General features: G+C 48.0%; 1 protein-coding gene across 3 annotated transcripts in view; it reads left to right on the top strand.

Annotated features, from left to right (window-relative positions):
• The window catches only part of uggt2 (UDP-glucose glycoprotein glucosyltransferase 2), a 46,428-nt gene that overhangs the window by 15,125 nt on the left and 17,222 nt on the right, over nucleotides 1-14,081 (top strand). For all 3 annotated transcript variants that reach the window (XM_020456161.2, XM_031795856.1, XM_031795866.1), the window contains exons 21-26: nucleotides 638-732; nucleotides 4,239-4,448; nucleotides 11,215-11,346; nucleotides 12,223-12,353; nucleotides 12,932-13,027; nucleotides 13,229-13,331. In XM_020456161.2, the coding sequence (XP_020311750.1) occupies nucleotides 638-732; nucleotides 4,239-4,448; nucleotides 11,215-11,346; nucleotides 12,223-12,353; nucleotides 12,932-13,027; nucleotides 13,229-13,331 (767 nt within the window). The remainder of the gene's footprint in view (nucleotides 1-637; nucleotides 733-4,238; nucleotides 4,449-11,214; nucleotides 11,347-12,222; nucleotides 12,354-12,931; nucleotides 13,028-13,228; nucleotides 13,332-14,081) is intronic.

Below are 14,081 nucleotides of genomic sequence, written 5' to 3' on the forward strand. Positions count from 1 at the left end.
TAAAATTGCTCTTTAGGGGAGCCGTCTGTGCTTCGTCTGAGTTAATTGCACTGCGCCCTGGTTAGTAGTTTGGCTTCAGGCCAGTGGTCCAGCCTCAGCCCCAACTCTGCTGCATCCTGCCAGGGGAGCCCTGCTCAGAGTCAGGGTGGGGCTGGAGCTGCCCAGGGAAGCTGAGAGGCTGAGGAAGGCGACTGGGGGGGAATGAAGCAGTAAACCTTGACAGGTGGCACAATCTCCTTCTGATTTAGTGTGCTTTCCTCAAGGACTGTGCCTCTCTCTCACTGTCTCTCTCTTCTCTCTGGATCATATAACTTGAGCCAGATTTAATTTCCCTTCTCACTGCCCGTCTCCACTGTCAGTAGGTGGTCTGTGTCAAGACCCTTTTAAGGGATTAGCAGTATTCCCTTATAAGCAAGCTGGAGCTTTAAGATTGCGATCCCTCTTTTTAACTGAGAAAATTGTCAGGAATACTTTCATCTCTTCCTGCTTTATATTTTCTGTCAAGACTGGCTGAGTCACTGTGTATTTGAGCATTTGAAATGATTCAGTGATTTTTGACAATGGCAGTTTTTCTGCTTTCAGAAATGTCACCGTATTTGAAACGTTGCGTTGTACAGTAATTGATGTTGATTTCCAGATGAGGATGGGATTAATGGAGTGACTGTGTGGATCGTTGGGGATTTTGAAAAGGCCTCAGGGAGAAGACTGCTGCTGAACGCACTGAAACACTTGGTGAGATTCTGCTGCTTTATGCTACTGCAGGGCTTCCAAAACGCTGTCATGTGGGGCCCCCCAGGGTGCACGGTTTGGTGTTCGCCCTAGCACTACACAGCTGATTCAAATAATTCAACTTGATGATGAGTTGGTTATTTGAAGTCAGGTGGGTTGTGCAAGGGCAAAAACCAAAACGTGCACCCTGGGGGGGGGGGGGACCCTGCTCTACTGCAGCCCTTCTACGTTCCCTTATCCACACAAGGCGCTATGAATTAAGCTATGTTTTAATTATAATTTACATATAAAATAAACCAATATCACACTTTTTTTGCTCAGTACTACCGATCAGTCACGCCAATGTGATTTAGGAATCCTCATTTATTACACTGCAGTGGTCTGCACCACACCAATGCATATGTAGCTTTTAATGTAGTCAAGCAAGGTAGGTATACCCCTAGACTTTAATTACTATCCAGCCGCCATGGAGAATCTTTGATGGAATTAAAATGTTAAAACTCAAGTGGGACACATTTTACCTTGGCCTGAAATAAAAACAAAGGCTGCAGTTGTTATTCTCTGATTAATACCCACATAAATATTCCATAGTTGATTTAAAATCCAGCCAGGGTTATGCCTCGCTTTACTGCAGATAAGAAGAGAAAGACTATTAGCAGTCTGGAGACTGCAAGCTATTGAGGCTTATTTTTAAGAAGGTATATTTTTTGTGAGCTCTCTACTGAGACAGACAATACCTTGTCAACAAGAGACAAGTTAGAGGAATCTCATCTAGCCTCACAATAAATCTCCTGTCTGCAGTAATTTCAAGGACGTCCTCAAAATGTTTTGTATAGGCAATGTTAAAGGTACCTTACTGTAAAAAAATTCAATTAAACAATTAAACAAAACTTCTTAGCAAACAGCAATTTCTCTAGGACTGTCTGGCAGTGGGAAGGGGAAAACTGAAAATGAGCTGTTATTGGCAACGTGGTTTGGAACTCCCTTCTTGGTCTATTAACTAATCCACTACAGACAGTGAGACAGGCATCAAGGATTTAACCTGTCCGGAACCCCTCGCCAACAGCCAATGAAATTGCAGGGCGCCAAACACAAATCAACATAAATCTCATAAATCAAATTTCTCAAGATTACAAGTATTAGGCACCATTTTAAAGATAAAATTCTCATTAATCCAGCCATAGTGTCTAATTTCAAAAATGCTTTACAGCGAAAACTCCACAATGATTATGTTAGGTCACCACCAAGTCACAGAAACACCCAGCCAGTTTCCCAGCCAAAGAGAGGAGTCACAAAAAGCACAAATAGAGATAAAATTAATCACTAACCTTTGATGATCTTCATCAGATGACACTCATAGGACTTCATGTTACACAATACATGTATGTTTTGTTCGATAAAGGGCATATTTATATCCAAAAATCTAATTTTACATTGGCGTGTTATGTTCAGTAGTTCCAAAACATGCAGTGATTTTTCAGAGAGCCACATCAATTTACAGAAATACTCATTATAAATGTTGATGAAAATACAAGTGTTATGCATGGAACTTTAGATAAACTTATCCTTAATGCAACCGCTGTGTCAGATTTTTAAATAACTTTACGGAAAAAGCATACCATGCAATAATCTTGAGTACGGAGCTCAGAGCCCAAACCAGCCAAAATAAATATCCACCATGTTGCTCAGTCAACATTAGTCAGAAATAGCATTATAAATATTCACTTGCCTTTGATGATCTTCATCAGAATGCACTCCCAGGAATCCCAGTTCCACAATAAATGTTTGATTTGTTCGATATATACAATTTATGTCCATATACCTATTTTTCTTAGGGCGTTTGGTAAACAAATCGGAACGTGCATGCAACTTCCAGCTGAAAGGTCGGACGAAAATTCCAAAAAGTTATATTACTGGCCGGAGAATTCCATTGTCTGTAGAAAAGCAATGGAACGGGAGCTACCTCTCATGTGAATGCGCGTGACTGAGCTCGTGACTGCTGGCAGACCTCTGACTCATTCCCCTCTCATTCAGTCCCCCTTCATAGTAGAAGCATCAAACAATGTTCTAAAGACAGTTGACATCTAGTGGAAGCCTTAGGAAGTGCAACATGACCAATATCCCACTGTATCTTCAATAGGGGCTGAGTTGAAAAACTACAAACCTCAGATTTCCCACTTCCTGTTTGGATTTCTTCTCAGGTTTTTGCCTGCCATATGAGTTCTCTTACACTCACAGACATCATTCAAACAGTTTTAGAATCTTCAGAGTGTTTTCTATCCAATACTACTACTAATATGCATATATTAGCATCTGGGACTGAGTGGGAGGCAGTTTACTCTGGGCACGCTTTTCATCCAAAAGTGAAAATGCTGCCCCCTAGCCCAAACAGGTTAAATTACTGTTCGATTGAACATGGCTTGATCATCTGTGCCAGACGCGCCGAATCCAGTATCTCAGAAAGGGCCGCCCTCTTAGGCTTTTCACGCATGACAGTGTTTAGGGTTTACTGAGAATAGTGCGACAAAAACAATTATCCAGTCAGCGACAGTCCTGTGGGCAAAAACAGTTTGTTGATCGAAGGAGAATGGCAAGAACCGTGTAAGCTAACAGGCGGGCCACAAACAGACAAAATAGTGGCGCAGTACAACAGTGGTGTGCAGAACGGCATCTCAGAATACACAACTCGTCGATCCTTGTCACGGATGGACTATAGCAACTGAGGAGTGGAAAAACATTGCCTTGTCTAACGAATCCCAGTTCCTGTTGTGTCATGCAGTCAGGATTTGGAGTAAGCAGCATGACTCCACGGATCTGTCCTGCCTGGTGTCAATGGTACAGGCTGGTGGCGGGGGTGTACTGGTGTGGGGAATGTTCTCCTGGCACACGTTAGGTCCCTTGATACCAATTTAGCAACGATTGAATGCCACAGCGTATCTGAACATTGTTGCTGACCGAACCCAATAGACTATCTTTGGGATGAGATGAACTGGCTGTTTGTATCATGTATGAACCGCCCCAATATGTAGCAACTGTGTGATGTCGTAGCGTCAGCATGGACCAAAATCCCTGTGGAACGTTTCCGAAACCTTCGGCCCGATTAATTCAGGATGTTCTAGAGACAAAGGGGGTCCGACCGGTACTAGATGGGTGTAATAAACGGTCCGGTGAGTGTCTAGAAAACACAGGCAAATCACGTTTTTGACTACACTGGGCCTTTAAGCTTGACATAATACTGTGAGCAGATGTGAAAGCTCTCATTGTGCAGACAATGAGAGAAGGATGAACATTACAGCAGTTAAACAAGCGGATATTGTGTGTTGTATTTACAAAAAAGAGAATAAACCTTGAAGGTTATATTAATTAAATTAACATTTTCCACCCCTTTCTCCACACCTTCACTCTGTAAATATAAGTGTATAGTAAATCAATGCTAGTCTGAGTGCTCTCTAACCTTGTGTGTGTGTGTGTGTGTGTGTGTGTGTGTGTGTGTGTGTGTGTGTGTGTAGAGGGCCAGTGCTGGTGTGCGTGTGGGGGTGATTGATAATCCCAGCGGCGGTGCGCCCAGCGAGGACAGCACTGTGCTCTACAGGGCAGTGTGGGCCGCCCTGCTCACCCAGAAGAACAAGGCCGCAGTGGAGTTTGTGCAGAAAATCCTTAAAGAGGAAACTGTCCAGCTCCTTCAACAAGGAACCAAGATGAAGAACCTACTGGTGAAGGTAAACTGGGGATGAAAAACTGAATTTGACGATTGTGTGACCAGGAGGGAGGTTCTTCTTAACAAACATAGGACCCCTGTAGGTCTATACCAGAAAATATAATTTAAAAAAAAATAAAATATATAATTTGACCATTACTACTCTATCCCATAGAAACACATTCATAAATGAAACAGAAAGTAAAAAATAAATCATAAGGAATAAGGTTTTGAAGTGTCTGAAAGGTCTGATAATATTTTTGTTTTTTTGACACATTTAACCCCCTTTTTTTGTTTGCACAAAACGACTTCCATTCATCTTTTTAAACCGGTACCAGGTTATTTTCAGATGAGTCCCTTGTGGGGGTCGTAGAGCAAAACGGAGAACACCGTCGTGGTCATATCAGTTTGTAGGCCAAACCATTTGGACACTACAGGCTTTTTCTTGAGAAGACTGGTTTTTGGCATGTCTCGTGATCTGACAAACACCTGTAGCTCGACCACCTTCCACCGCAGATATGGAAGGCCACCATAGAGTAGATTGAGATGCAACCCATGCAAAAAAAACAGGTAGTCCTATCTCTAGCTTAAACTGACATTTTTATGGGGATTTAAACAAATCTTACTTAGATTGACGCACGGGTGCATCAAAAGACTCTTACTTAACTTGAATAGCGAGAGAGGTGCCTTTCCCCCCCACAGACAATACAGTGCCTTCCGAAAGTATTCATACAGCCTGAATTTAAAATAGATTACATTTAGATTTTGTGTCAATGACAAATGAAAATCTGAAATGTTTTCAGTCAATAAGTATTCAACCCTTTTGTTATGGCACGCCTAGATAAGAACAGGAGAAAACATTTTCTTAACGAGTCACATAGTAAGTTGCATGGACTTACTCTGTGTGCAATAATAGTTTGTGACTTTTGAATGACTACCTCATCTCTGTACCTCACACATATAATTATCTGTAAGGTCCCTCAGTCGAGCAGTGAATTTCAATCACAGATTCAACCACATAGACCAGGGAGGTTTTGCAATGTCTCGCAAAAAAAGCAGACATTAAAATATCCCTTTGAACATGGTGAGGTTATTAATTACACTTTGGATGGTGTATCACCCAGTCTGTAAGGGTTTTCCTGTGGTGAAGGAGAGGCGGACCAAAACGCAGCGTGGTTATATTGATTCATGTTTAATAAAAAAAGATTAACACGAACACTACAAAAACAATAAACGTGGAAAACCAAAAACAGCCCTATCTGGTGCAAAACACAGAGACAGGAACAATCACCCACCAAAACCCAACACAAAACAGGCTACCTAAATATGGTTCCCAATCAGAGACAATGACTAACACCTGCCTCTGATTGAGAACCATATCAGGCCAAACATAGAAATAGACAAACCAGACACACAACATAGAATGCCCACCCAGGTCACGTCCTGACCAACACTAAAACAAGGAAAACACATACGAACGATGGTCAGAACGTGACAGTACCCCCCCCCCCAAGGTGCTGACCCCGAACGCACAACCTAAACCTATAGGGGAGGGTCTGGGTGGGCATCTGTCCACAGTGGCGGCTCTGGCGCTGGACGTGGACCCCACTCCATAATTGTCTTAGTCCCCTCCTTAGCGTCCCTTGAGTGGCGACCCTCGCCGCTAACCTTGGCCTAGGAAACCTAACAACGGGCCCCACTGGACTGAGGGGCAGCTCCGGACTGAGGGGCAGCTCCGGACTGAGGGGCAGCTCCGGACTGAGGGGTAGCTCGGGACTGAGGGGAAGCTCGGGACTGAGGGGAAGCTCGGGACTGAGGGGAAGCTCCGGCAGGTTGATGGATCTAGCAGAACCTGGCTGGCTGGTGGTTCCGGCAGATCCTGGCTGACTGGCAGATCCTGGCTGAATGGCGGCTCTGGCAGACCCTGGCTGACTGGCGGATCCCGGCTGAATGGCGGATCCCGGCTGACTGGCGGATCCCGGCTGACTGGCGGATCCCGGCTGACTGGCGGATCCCGGCTGACTGGCGGATCCCGGCTGACTGGCGGATCCCGGCTGACTGGCGGATCTCGGCTGACTGGCGGATCCCGGCTGACTGGCGGATCTAACTGATCCTGGCAGACTGGCGGCTCTGGCGGATCCTGGCTGACTGGCGGGACTGGCGGTTCCTTGCAGACTGGCGGCACCTGGCGGCTCCTGGCTGACTGGCGGCACTTGTGGCGCTGGGCAGACTGGCGGCACTGGGCAGACTGGCGGCACTTGCGGCGTTGGGCAGACTGGCGGCACTTGCGGTGCTGGGCAGACTGGCGGCACTTGCGGCGCTGGGCAGACTGGCGGCGCTGGGCAGACTGGCGGCACTGGCGGTGCTGGGCAGACTGGCGGCACTGGCGGCGCTGGGCAGACTGGCGGCGCTGGGCAGACTGGCGGCACTGGCGGCGCTGGGCAGACTGGCGGCGCTGGGCAGCCTGGCGGCGCTGGGCAGACTGGCGGCACTGGCGGCGCTGGGCAGACTGGCGGCGCTGGGCAGACTGGCGGCGCTGGGCAGACTGGCGGCGCTGGCGGCGCTGGGCAGACTGGCGGCGCTGGGCAGACTGGCGGCGCTGGGCAGACTGGCGGCGCTGGGCAGACTGGCGGCACTGGCGGCGCTGGGCAGACTGGCGGCGCTGATGGCGCTGGGCAGACTGGCGGCACTGGCGGCGCTGGGCAGACTGGCGGCGCTGGGCAGACTGGCGGCGCTGATGGCGCTGGGCAGACTGGCGGCACTTGCGGCGCTGGGCAGACTGGCGGCGCTGGGCAGACTGGCGGCGCTGGGCAGACTGGCGGCGCTGGGCAGACTGGCGGCACTGGCGGCGCTGGGCAGACTGGCGGCGCTGGGCAGACTGGCGGCGCTGGGCAGACTGGCGGCGCTGGGCAGACTGGCGGCGCTGGGCAGACTGGCGGCGCTGATGGCGCTGGGCAGACTGGCGGCACTGGCGGCGCTGGGCAGACGGGAAGCTCCGACAACGCTGGAGAGACGGGTAGCTCAGATGGCGCTGGACAGACGGGAAGCTCCGGCAACGCTGGAGAGGAAGGCTCTGGCAGCGCTGGACTAAGGAGCTCTGGCGCCTCTGGAATGAGGGGCTCTTGCGCCTCTGGACTGAGGGGCAGGAGCTCTGGCAGCGCCAAACAGGCGGGAGACTCCGGCTGCGCTGGAGAGGAGGAAGGCTCCGGCAGAGCTGGACAGGCTGGACGCACTGTAGGCCTGATGCGTGGTGCTGGCACTGGTGGTACTGGGCTGAGGACACGCACAGGAAGCCTGGTGCGGGGAGCTGCCACCGGAGGGCTGGTGTGTGGAGGTGGCACTGGATGGACCGGACCGTGAAGGCGTACTGGAGATCTTGAGAGCAGGGCTGGCACTAACTGCCCTGGCTGGATCTTCACCCTAGCCCGGCAGATGTGGGAAGCTGGGATGTAGCGCACCGGGCTAAGCACGCGTACTGGGGACACCGTGCGAACCACTGCATAACACGGTGCCTGACCAGCACCACGCTCGCCACGGTTAGCACTGCTAGGAGCACTGTAGTGCTGAGATGGCACAGGACGTGCAAGGCTAGGGAGATGCACAGGAGGCCTGGTGCGTGAGGCTGGCACAGTCTTCACCAGACAACTAGCACGCACCTCAGGACGAGTATGGAGAGCTGACCCAGGTGTCATCAAATCCCGGACACGCTCCGTCGGGCAAATTCCGTGTCTCATGCACCAACACAGCAACTCCCTCATATCTCTCTCCTCCAATCTCCCCATTAACTCCTTCACAGTCTCTGCTTCGCTCACCTCCAACACCGGCTCTGGTTCTGGTTTCTTCCTTGGCTCCTTACGATAAACAGGGGGAGTTGGCGCAGGTCTGACTCCTGACTCTGCCACACTCTCCCTGTGCCCCCCCCCAATAATTTTTGGGGGCTGACTCTCGGGCTTCCATCCGCTCTGCCGTGCTAGCTCCTCATAATGCCGCCTCTCTGCTTTTGCTGCCTCCAGCTCGGCTTTGGGGCGGCAATATTCCCCTGGCTCTGCCCAGGATCCTTTCCCATCTAGAATCTCCGCCCAAGTCCATTTCTCCAAGTAGTGCAGCCTCTCCCACTGCTGCTGCTGCTGATCCTGCTGCTGCTGCCTCTGTTGCCTCTCCTGCTGCTGCTTTTGCTGTTGCCTGTCACCACGCCGCTTGGTCCTGTTGTGGTGGGTGATTCTGTAAGGGTTTTCCTGTGGTGAAGGAGAGGCGGACCAAAACGCAGCGTGGTTATATTGATTCATGTTTAATAAAAAGAGAAACACGAACACTACAAAAACAATAAACGTGGAAAACCAAAAACAGCCCTATCTGGTGCAAAACACAGAGACAGGAACAATCACCCACCAAAACCCAACACAAAACAGGCTACCTAAATATGGTTCCCAATCAGAGACAATGACTAACACCTGCCTCTGATTGAGAACCATATCAGGCCAAACATAGAAATAGACAAACCAGACACACAACATAGAATGCCCACCCAGCTCACGTCCTGACCAACACTAAAACAAGGAAAACATACGAATGATGGTCAGAACGTGACACAGTCACACCCAGTCACTACAAAGATACAGGTGTCCTTCCTAACTCAGTTGCCAGAGTGGAAGGAAACCGCTCAGGGATTTCACCATGAGGCCAATGGTGACTTTAAAACAGTTAATGGCTGTGATAGGAGAACACTGAGGATGGATCAACAACATTGTAGTTACTCCACGATATTAACCTAATTGACAGAGTGAAAAGAAGGAAGCCTGTACAGAATAAAAAATATTCCAAAACTTGCATCCTGTTTGCAATCAGGCACTAAAGTAAAACTGCAAAGGAATTACTTTTATGTCCTGAATAGAAAACATTATGTTTGTGTCAAATCCAGCACTACACTTCACATAGTTCCACTCTACATACTGTATTTTCTAGCATGGTGGTGGCTGCATCATTTTATGGGTATGCTTGTCATCGGAAAGGACTAGGGAGTTATCGTTTAAACTTAAACCGGCTTGAAAATCTATGGCAAGACTTGAAAAGTGCTGTCTAGCAATGATCAACATCTAACTTGACAGAGCTTGAAGAATTTAAAACAAGAATAATGTGCAAATATTGTACAATCCAATTGTGCAAAGCTCTTCGAGACCTACCCAGAAAGACTCACAGCTGTAAGCGCTGCCAAAGGGGATTGTAACATGTATTGACTCAGGGGTGTGAATACTTATGTAAATGAGATATTTCTATATTTCATTTTCAATAATTTAGCAATCATTTCTAAAAACATATTTGTTTTCACTTTGTCATTATGGGTTATTATGTGTAGGTGTTAGAAGACATTGAATCCGTTTTGAATTCAGGCTGTAGCCCAACAAAACATGGAATTAAGTCAAGGGGTATGAATACTTCCTGAAGGCACTGTAGTTGGCTCATATATTTTACATGGAACCCTTAAATTATTAGCTACTGCCGAATGACTGGAGACTCATCTCCACTGTTCTCTCTGTGAGACCCTGTGCCACAGGACTGGTGACGGTTGAGCACCTCTTCTCATTTCTCCACACCCTGAATATTATGTGGTAGTATAAATATTGAGCATGCCTGACAGCTTCCAGACAGGGGATGCATAGACCTACTCACTGTCAGTTACACTTGATCAGTCAGAGCGTGAGTAGTGCACACAAGATCCACGTGCTGAATACTGAACTACCAGTGTTTTTTGGATCCCCGATCCCCAGAGAGACTGTGGTGGCTGAGCTGTTGCCTGGTCTTCGTGCCCGTGTGGTTCAGCCATGTGCCTGATCAAGCCTGACCACGTCTCTTCTCCCCTCCTCTACTCTCCTCTCAGCCATCTCTGCAACCACAGGTGTTCATCCTGCTCTGTCTGTCTGCACACTATTACGGTATAGGATTCATACACACTGGCAGACTCATAGCAAACCTCCCTCTCGGGGATCGATCAGCCAATCAACTGACAGGAGATCCCCCCCTACCTTCTCACTCTCACCAGTGACAACAGCCACCCTGGTGAGTCTAGTGAGTGTTCAGCCAGGGGCCTTAACACAGAGAGGCTGGGAGAGTTACCACAGCAGCCAGGCCTTCAATTTCTGCCCTCGTTAAAGGAAGGAGGGAGGGAGGAATAGTGATGGAAATATCAGCAGTGGCGCTGTGTGTGGAGCTCTGTGGGTTGGGGTTTGGGATCCAGAGAGCTGGGGATATGATGTTATTACTGGCTGCCAGACAGACTTGCTGACAGAGTTGGGGCTGACATTATTGGTATTTCACCTGTTCTCCTTGGGGGCGAAAAATTGTTTGAGAAACTAATAACCTGACTCTGCAAACTGAACACTCTCTCTGGTGGCTGATTTGTTATGGACAAAATGGCCAATGTTTAATTAAAATTGTGTTAGATTAATTACAAATTGATTAATCTCTCTTCAGATTTTTTTTTCCTCCCAGCATGTGCATTGCTATTAGCTCAGCCGGCTCTGACTATGAAATATTTATGTTTAAAAGCGGAGCAGTGATTGCTCTGGACTTCAACGATTTGTCAATAACAAAGTGATTTGTAGCCCGGCATGGATCCTACGTTACATCAATACGATTCAGACTTTGTTTTGAGTGGACTGGAATGGGAGCGATGTCCTTCAGGAGGCCTATCAGATCATATATCACCCGGTCTTCAGGCATGTACAGTACGATTGCACTCAACCAATCTGCTTAGACCAACAGTGTGCCGTGTTTCTTTTCCTCCACTGCAGGGCATGGACGCGGACGCCTTTGAGAAGAAGTTCAACACCATGGAGGTGGATTTCATCCGCAGTCAGCAGCTGTTCTGCAGAGATGTCCTGAAGCTGCACACTGGACAAAGGGCTGTGGTCAGCAATGGCAGGGTGAGTGGACAGGACTCTACAGTCCCTGCTTTCCCAGTGTTCTAGTGATACTGTTCACTGCAGTGACATTAACACAATAGGGAATATATGAACTCAGCCCTACTTTACTGAGTCATACTAAACATCATAACAAAGAATTATATGAACCGTGGATTACTGTCAGTCGGGAGAGGTGGTAGAGCACGTTGACCTTTCGGTAAAGTAAGCGCTGTCGGTGTTGTCAGGGGGAGATGAGATGAGCGGGTTATTCCACAGTAAGCTGCTGTAGCAGGGGAGTATTATTCTCTGGTGTTTCACAGAGCTCCTCTAGACTGTCCAGTCAGCATGACCTCTGTTTCCCAGAGGTCACAGGTGGCACAGAGGGCTGCAGCGTGTGAGAGTGTGTGTTTGTGTGCGAGTCTGTGTGTTATCATAGAGCAGAGCTGATGACTGATGTCTTGGTAGCAGCAGCAGTGCTGACAGCGAAGGATGAAGGGGCCAGACCCTGAGATGGCTGTAACAATTAATATCATTTTCCGTTCCTCTGCAGTCCGTCCGGCAGGGTAGGGGATGCTCTCCTCTTTAAAATAGAAAGGGAAAATGGAGAGGCAGTAGCCCTGGAACACAGTGACCATATGGCGGGAAGAGATGAAATACCTCCCTTTACACAAGTTATTTATTTTAGATGGCTGCTCTGTACAACATTCAGTGTCTATAAACAGGTACATCAGAGCACATTGTTGAACTTTGACATTGTTGAGGAACGCATTCTATTAGTAAAAATTGTGACGAGATTTTATTTCTGAGGGTTGTTTGCTCTGTGTCGGCACGTCACGGTTCCATCCCTCTGAAAACATTGAATGCCTCCATGATTCTATTCTCTTCTCTCCATGCTAGATCCTGGGGCCATTTGAAGACGAGGAGGAATTCAACGTGGAGGATTTCCATTTGTTAGAGAAGATTACGCTGAGCACCACAGCCGAGAAAGTCAAAGCTAGAATCAAGCAGATGGGAAGCAAGGGAAAGCAGTACGTTTGTGAACATCTCTCTTTCTCTGTTTGGACTCACTGTCGGTAGCAGTGCCCTGTACTTCACCGTAGGTGATGGACACTGCTACACAAATCCTACTTTTATGATGAGAGTCAAGTGAAAATCACTTCTCATATCCTATGATGAAAGTCCTCCATTCATCAGTTTCCAAATCACTTCACAGAACCCCTAGAGCCACACATTCCGTTTCTTTTCTAAACTACTACTTCTCTACAAAAAAAGACTACTGTTTTTGGAAAAACTGTTTTTTTTAATGTGGAGAATTGTCCATTTTTGAATATTTAAGGATCTGTCTCGAGCCATATTATTCATTTGAACAATATTGAAGTCACAACTCTGAGCCGAGGACGTCTCGGATGTCTCTGGCTGTGTTCCAAAAGGTACCCTATTACCACATAGTGCACCCTATTCCCCCTATGGACCCTGGTCAAAAGTAGTGCACTAAAAAAGGAATAGGGTGCCATTTGGGATGCGTCCTCTGGCTTCTCTCTCTGACCGCCATAATAAGCGTCATCAATAAGTGATGGAATAACGCTTGTCCTCCTCTGCCCCCCAGAGCCAGCGATCTAGTCATGAAAGTGGATGCCCTTCTCGCCGCTGCCCCCAAAGGAGAGGGCAGGAGAGACTTCCGCTTCGTCAAAGACGAGCACAGGTGAAGGATAGCATTCTCACTCGCCACTATGTCTCCCTCTACTGCACCTTCAGTTTCAACGGGCTTTCTTTTTGTCGTAATGGGTCGGGAAATTGCTAGTTCTATCATTTTGCTGTCGTAATAGGGAGAGTGCTTCGTGGAAGTAGAGCCGTATTGCCGACGTGTGGCTGAGTGTTGACACTGCCTTTTCGTCCTCCCCAGCGTGATCCATTTCGCCCCTCGGGAAGACGAGGTGTTCTACGACGTGGTGGCCATCGTGGACCCTGTGACCCGGGAAGCCCAGAAGATGTCACCGCTGTTGATTGTAAGCAGCGCTCCCCTTTTCCCTCTGTCACCCATAGTTAATTATGACTACGTCAAGGACGTTCAACATTAGGTTTAATTTGCAGGAAGGCTACAGAGATATTGACAGCCTCCGACAAGGGCATGTGTGAAAGTGCAGGCTGAATCGAAAATGTTTTCAAACCCATAACTGATGTTATTACTTTTCATTCTCTGCAATCACACTGTTCTTAATTTTATATAGGCTGGCTGAAAAGGTACATTTTCAATTCTTTACAATTTCATCATTCATGAAATGCGACTTTCCCTAAATGGACTGTTGTAAATAGATTCAGAGATAACTCTATTGCTCTGCGAGGGCTACTCCATGCTAATTATCCAACTTGACAGATATTTGCCAGTTATTTTTGCTGCACAGTGTGAAATGTACAGCTCTGAGTTCCTCCGGGAAAAGGAAAGGACGCTGTTATTTGGAGCTGCCTGCTTATTCAGTCTGATGATGATTCACGGACACAAACCCACTGGCTGCCCTCTGTACATCAGCTGCCTGCCTGCCTGTTATATGACTGAGGTGAATTCTATGAGTCACCTTGCTATCACTTCCTGAGCAGCCACTTCTGGTGTGATGTGGAGTGTGTCACGGTGGCCAGGAGAGTGTGTTTCAGTCTGCTGTGATGCGGAAGTGATCACCCTGCCACTCAATCAGCTGCAGGCAGCCAGGCACGGCTGGGAAACACAGGAGAGAACCAGCTGTACACAGTCGGACACGCTG

This window comes from Oncorhynchus kisutch, linkage group LG2, assembly GCF_002021735.2.
Source record: "Oncorhynchus kisutch isolate 150728-3 linkage group LG2, Okis_V2, whole genome shotgun sequence".
Lineage (NCBI taxonomy): Eukaryota > Metazoa > Chordata > Actinopteri > Salmoniformes > Salmonidae > Oncorhynchus > Oncorhynchus kisutch.